At 43.5% G+C, this 6,000-nt stretch overlaps 1 protein-coding gene across 1 annotated transcript; it reads right to left on the bottom strand.

Moving 5' to 3' along the window:
- Positions 1-937: 937 nt before the first annotated feature.
- Positions 938-4,166, bottom strand: TCF21 (transcription factor 21). Its single transcript, XM_006136266.5, has 2 exons — positions 3,368-4,166; positions 938-1,492 (listed from the first exon to the last, which is right to left on the bottom strand). The coding sequence occupies exons 1-2, from the start codon at positions 3,815-3,817 to the stop codon at positions 1,403-1,405; spliced, it is 540 nt and encodes a 179-aa protein (XP_006136328.1). The 5' UTR covers positions 3,818-4,166; the 3' UTR covers positions 938-1,402.
- Between the last annotated feature and the right edge of the window lie 1,834 nt (positions 4,167-6,000).

The following is a 6,000-nucleotide window of genomic DNA, read 5'->3' as shown; positions in this document are numbered from 1 at the left end:
TCAGAAAGCCAATGTCGTCTATTTTCGTAAAGAAAAAAAAAATACCGGGTATCAAATTGAACTGAAAAAAAAAATCGAAAGAGCAAGTGAAGCGGAAATTTAAAGCCCCCTCTCCTAATAATAACAGTATAAATAACCGAAGACATCTTGTAAACAGTGCGGTCATAACCCTGAAACATTAAACAGCTCGGTGGGATCTGGCGCATCAGTTGCCTGCGGACTCCCCTGGCGCAGAGGAAAGAGCCCGACGCTCTCTGTTTATCTCAACTTAATCTCCCACAGACTAGCTGATCAATAGAGAGGAAGATGTTTAATTAAAAAAAAAATTCTAGGCACCGCGAACCTGGGCCTGGGGGGATCCTTCATTGGACTGCGCTTCCTCAATAAGTAAGTCCCCCCTCCCCATTACATTGTAGGGGAAGAAAATCTACTCCAGAAATGACCAGACCTCGGATTGTCCTCCTCGGCAGTCACGGAAAGTTAGTCTTTTTTAATTTAAAGAAAGGGTTAGCCTTGACCATCGACATCAATTTGTACCTCAGAGTAAAGCGGCGCTCTGAAAACTACAGCATCACGTGCGGAGCAGGAAGCTGCGGCGATCTTTGTTGCTGGTCAGTTTCAAAGTGCAAGAAGTTGCTCTATCAGTGCTTGAATCCCCAATCTGCAAATTATTAATTACACTTCGGGGTTAATTCTCTCTCCCTCTCTCAGTACAATGTAAGACGAGAAGTGCGAACTGGCGATCAAGTTCCAAACATCTTCCTTCCCCCTACCCAAAATGATATGGTCCACATCTTCTTAATTAGGAAAACAAACACTTTATAATCTGGGGTCAAAGAGTTTTGTTCCCAGATCTGTCACCCCACACACATTTGGTTGCTTTCAGGGGAACCGAGGACGTGGTGTCCTTCCACAAACCGCTCCAGCGCCCAAAACGAAAACTAGACCGCTCTGGATTTATTTTCAATATAAAAGGTTTATTCACAGAACTATAGCACGGCCTGTTTGAAGAAAATATATCTATATATCTTTAAGGTGAATTACTTTATAGATGTGACTGTCAAAGTCAATTATTTCTATGCATCTACATATGTCACAATATATCATACAAAAGATACACATTGGTACGTTTTGTTTGCTCTCCCTCGCTTTTCAGCACTTGAACCAGCAAGGCTGCGTTGCGGATTGTCCACTGTACACGCGTTAATAAAGTTAAATATATGGGATCTTTGGGGTGGAGTCTCTGCAAATGTACATTTGGTCTCTTCTTTCGTGGTGGAGGATGAATGAACCCCCTCGTCTCTATAAAGTGTTCTTTAGGGGGGAGTCTCCAGGTGCCCTCTCCATCTCCCCCGCCACACAGACACCCACACTGAAGATTGTCTCCTAGGCTTGAGGCTGGTCAGGATGCTGTAGGTCCACATAGGCGATTTGTGTTCACCACTTCTTTCAGGTCACTCTCTGGTTTGCCAGCCACCATAAAGGGCCACGTCTGTAGCAGGAAATGACATGGGATGGGAAAGAGGGGAGGGGTAAAAATGGAGTTATCACCATGACTAATGATCTTACAAGTGCCTAGTGAGACTGTGATAAACCAGAACACACGGGCCGAATAGTCTCTCCAAGTTTTTAGCAGCAATAAAAAGTGGCTAAGTGCTGGGTTAGTTAGTCGCTTCGAGCGAGGACTCCACTGGGTTTGTACTCAGTGGCCACGCACGTTAAAATGCTTAGCCTCCCAATAAGTGTTCATCTTTCCCTTGTGATTAGATATAGTCCTCGGAGTGATGAATCGCGTTTTATCCATCCCAGAAACCGGGGCCGTCGCTTTTGAGATAAATGAGAGATTTTTCACGAGGACATAATTAATACTAAGCTATAGATCAAAACCGTTCTTCTTAAACTGGGTAATGTCAAGGCACCGCTCTCATGTGCTGCTCTTCTCTTTTAAAAATGCAGCCTATTTGCTGTCCTACCAGAAGTCTCAGCTTTCTATACTTTGCTATTTGCAAGCCAACTCCTGCTGTCCTTACTCTGGTAAAAGTCCCATTCAGATTAAGAAGAGGTTTAGCCGAGTCAAAAGTGCAGGATTAGACCCATAATTTAAATTATATTATTATTTCCCCTCGTGCTACCGCTGCACTAAGGGCAGCTTTCTTTAATAGAGTTAGCAATAAAAAAAAAACCCTGCACATCCGAAAATATGTAGCAAGGAGTACACAAGGGTAGCCCTCTGACTGCAGTGGGCCCACTTGTTAGATGGCTGTGCCTACACATGAGCTAAGATGCAACTGTTTTTAAAAGAAATAGCTCAAACCCTTATCAAATCGCCTAGTGATTAGCAAGCTGCCGGCTCCCTTCCCGCTGAGCCCCGAACTGTAGAAAAACAATTAAAAAGATCACCCCATTGAACGCCCTCAGTGCTTTATGACATTTATTTTACCATGCAATGCCCACCCATATGTTCAAATTTAAACGCTAAACGAAAAGAACGATCTATTTTGACCATCGACTGTAGAAAAATCAATTCAGTCCTCGTAGTGGTTTTAATTATTACTGTTATGGACACGGTTGGCAATAAAGCGATAACGAATTACACACTCTCATATACATGCATACACACACATACTTGTGTTTAATTTATCTTTACTGTACTTCCCACTCCACAGAAATATCTAAAAATTACCGACCACATTTTTTATACCCGTTGTTAAATTAGTCACCTCTCACCTAGGTTTTAGTGTGTTTCCCCCTCTTCTTAAAGTTCTCATTAACAGAAGAAAGAAACATCCCGATAACAGAAAATACGAAGTCACGAAAGAACAGATCTCCGGTGATTTTTTTTTTTTAAAACAAGGGTGATGAGTGTGCCTGCTAGTTTACATCAACAAACAGCAGAAAACAAAGTAGACGTGAAGACCGAATCATTCGTTAAGGAATCGGACCTGTTCCGATATACTGAACAATTCTAAGGGTATTTAATTGAATGAGAAATCCAGTTTGCACAAACACGCGTGTACAACGAACTTGTTCAAGAGCTTAGGGAAGGCATCTCGCTTCCAACATGGTGTGCGTAAAAGGAATCGATTTGCACAGATGCAGCTCGTTTGACTTGTCACCTCCCTTTGAACAGATTCACGCAAGAGAGCCCATTATGTTAAGATCTTTTATAAGTCAACTCTCGGGGAGTGAGGTGACTTGGAAGGTGTCTGTTTTATCCCAGTCAAAGCTATCCCTTAACGCCCCAAATTGATGAAATCATTGGATCTGCTAGCAGTCCAATATTAAGGGTACGTTGCCCCCCCCCCCCCTCGCGTATTCACCGTAGTAGTCAAGGATATTGACAAAGCCACTAAAGGCTGCCACTTACCAGATTGACCGGGTGAATGTAGCCATTTTCATACTTGTCATTGGCCAGGATCTGTCTCAGGTGAGCAATGTAGCTGGATGCCAGTCTCAAGGTGTCCAGTTTGGAAAGCTTGGTGTCCGGAGGGACCCAGGGCAACGTGGTCTTAAGCCTGGAGAAAGCTTTGCTGAGGACCCTCATCCTCGCCCTCTCCCTGGCGTTGGCAGCGTTTCTCTGGACTTGCTTCCCTTCTTGGCTCACTCCATTCAAAGGGCTCTTCTTGGTGGGAGCCTTTTTCCTCTTGCCCGAGGCGCCTCTCCCCTTTTGGGGGGACCCGTTCTCGCAGTTGGAGCCCTCTTCGTTGCTCTCGTTGGACGTCCCGAACTCCTTGGTAGAATCCATTTTCAGGCCGTCGCACTCCAGCAATTCCACCTCCTGAAGGTCCTCCACATCGCTGAGCGAGCCCGTGGACATGGTCTGGGAGCTGCCCAAGGGACAGGGGCGCCTCCAAGCTTCCTCGCGGCGTCTCCCCTCGCCCTGGGGTGGGATAGGCTCGCAGTCAACAGAGGATCCCCGCCCCGCCCCCGCTTGTTGCCCGTGTCTGAGGGAGAGAGAAAGCTGAGGAATTTGGTGAGGACACTAGTAATTTATCTAGGGAATAGAGAGGCGGATCCGGCTGCAGCCCAGGGGAGGGGCCCTGTCCGGCCACCGCCTGTTTCTGCTCACTACATTCACAAACCTCTGCTCCAGAGCAGGAGGGGGAAACAGGCACCGAAGAAGAGTTCCAGCTTCCAGTCACACTTGTAATTCAAATCTCCCCCACTAGAGCAAGGCAGCTCCCCTCTCCTCTGCCCCTTGGAGCTCCCTCCTGCCTGCTAGATGACCCAGGCGTCTGGTGTCATCCTTGTCCCTGACTCCCGATGAAAGCTAAAATACGTCCTGATCAGGATGCTCAGTGGAGCTACCACACAGCCGAGGTGGAGATGGATTTTTAACACAGAGCTGTGTCCTGTAAGCTCATCTGAAAGACATTTGGGGGTGATTGTTTGAGAGTGCATCCTCTTAGTCTGAAACACAGAAGCCGCCCCCCCAGGGAAAGCACACAGAAACTGAAGCCAGGAGCTCTGAATTCTGTTACAGGCTTCCTGTGTGACGTTTGGCTAAGCAGCTCAGTGCTTGAGTTTACCCATCTGTAAAATGTTGTCAATAATATAAATGACCTTAATTCTTCCCTAATTCTCAGGTGTGTGGTGCAACTTCTTTCCGCAGTTTCTGCAAAACCCTTAGAAATACAGTACTCCCAGCAGAAGGCACTGTATAAATGCAAAGTGATATTATAATTAAATGTTAAGATATTTTCTTTTAATATCAATAGAGTAAAAATATAGACCGGAAAATTGAAATGAAATCAGGAAAACTATTTACTGTTTCAAAGTTTGCATAAATAGTTGCCTTTAAATAAATGAAATATCAATTTACATAAATATATTTATTCAACAATTTTGATACATTACAATTTATTTTCTTCATTTATATTGTGGAAGTATATCTAGCTGTCTATATTCAGTTTAATTCACATCCCATTGCCAAAGACCTGCTGGGAAGTTTGTCAGGGTAAATACAGCCTGAGGTGGCCCATAGAGTGGAATTTCAAAAGAACTCAGCTTTGGCCTAATTCTGCTGCCATTGAAGTCCATAGCAATTTTATCATTGATTTTATTGAGTGCAGAATTAGGTCAATACTGAGGGTTTTCATAATCCCACCCATAATATGTAAATATAATTTTGTAGGCTACTAAGACCCATGTGAAGATTTTTTTTTGAAATATATATAATAGAGTTTTCAAAAGCACTCATTGTAGCCCTAACTTTGTATCCACTGAAGTCAATGCTTAAATACCTCTGCCCAGAACCAACTGTAGAGGGAATTCTATAGAAAAGTAAATGGAGCCTGTTATATTTTCTTCCATATCACCTCCCGTCCCCACACATAGATCTTGGACCAAAAATAAGTCTCTCTGGCGATTGGGTTGTGTGTATGTGTGGGAGGAGAGAACAGGATAACAGGGAAGCCGATCCACACAGGATGGTGCCTTCTGTATGAATTCAGAATGTACAGTTTGGTCTCCCAGGGAAAAAAATTACTTAGGAGACTTAATCACAATATGTAACTTAATTGCTCCAGGCCTGATTGAATGCTCTTTGAAGCCAAGAAAAAGACTCCCATTGTCATCTGTGCACATTGTATCAGGCCCTTTATCCACACTCCTAAACCATCCTCCTTTCCTACAAACAAACTTAATATTTAAGGAATTCAGTGATAATAAATTAGTAAATGATGATATAGTAGTGTCATATCTTCAGATGACAGTTTTTATAGAGGAGCAAAGTATTATTTAATATAGACTGTAATAAGCAATGAAAGTATCTCTTACCTCTTAATCCATTTCTGTTTTTCCTTCCTTATATAAGCCAGAAAAAGAAGTGCAGATCTAAACTTTAAACCAGTCCTTGCCATTTGGCTGCAAGATAACACCCCTCCTCAGAATAGGATAAGTACATTAAGATATCATATCTTCAAGCTCTGGGACCTGTTGGGAATTCACTAACCTCTAATGTCATGTTATGTTAACTGTGCCCTGTTTGCATTTTCCCTG

Source organism: Pelodiscus sinensis, chromosome 3, assembly GCF_052426305.1.
Source record: "Pelodiscus sinensis isolate ZL-2025 chromosome 3, ASM5242630v1, whole genome shotgun sequence".
Classification (NCBI taxonomy): Eukaryota; Metazoa; Chordata; order Testudines; family Trionychidae; genus Pelodiscus; species Pelodiscus sinensis.
Note: the sequence above shows the minus strand (reverse complement) of the source record. Positions and strands in the feature narration are given on the sequence as shown.

What these genes read in the sequence shown, in the direction of transcription:
- TCF21 (XM_006136266.5), bottom strand. Translation starts at nt 3,817, where the DNA reads ATGTCCACGGGCTCGCTCAGCGATGTGGAGGACCTTCAGGAGGTGGAA. An exon ending in ACATTCACCCGGTCAATCTG is followed by an intron (nt 1,493 to 3,367) that starts GTAAGTGGCAGC and finishes TTCCTGCTACAG; the next exon opens with ACGTGGCCCTTTATGGTGGC.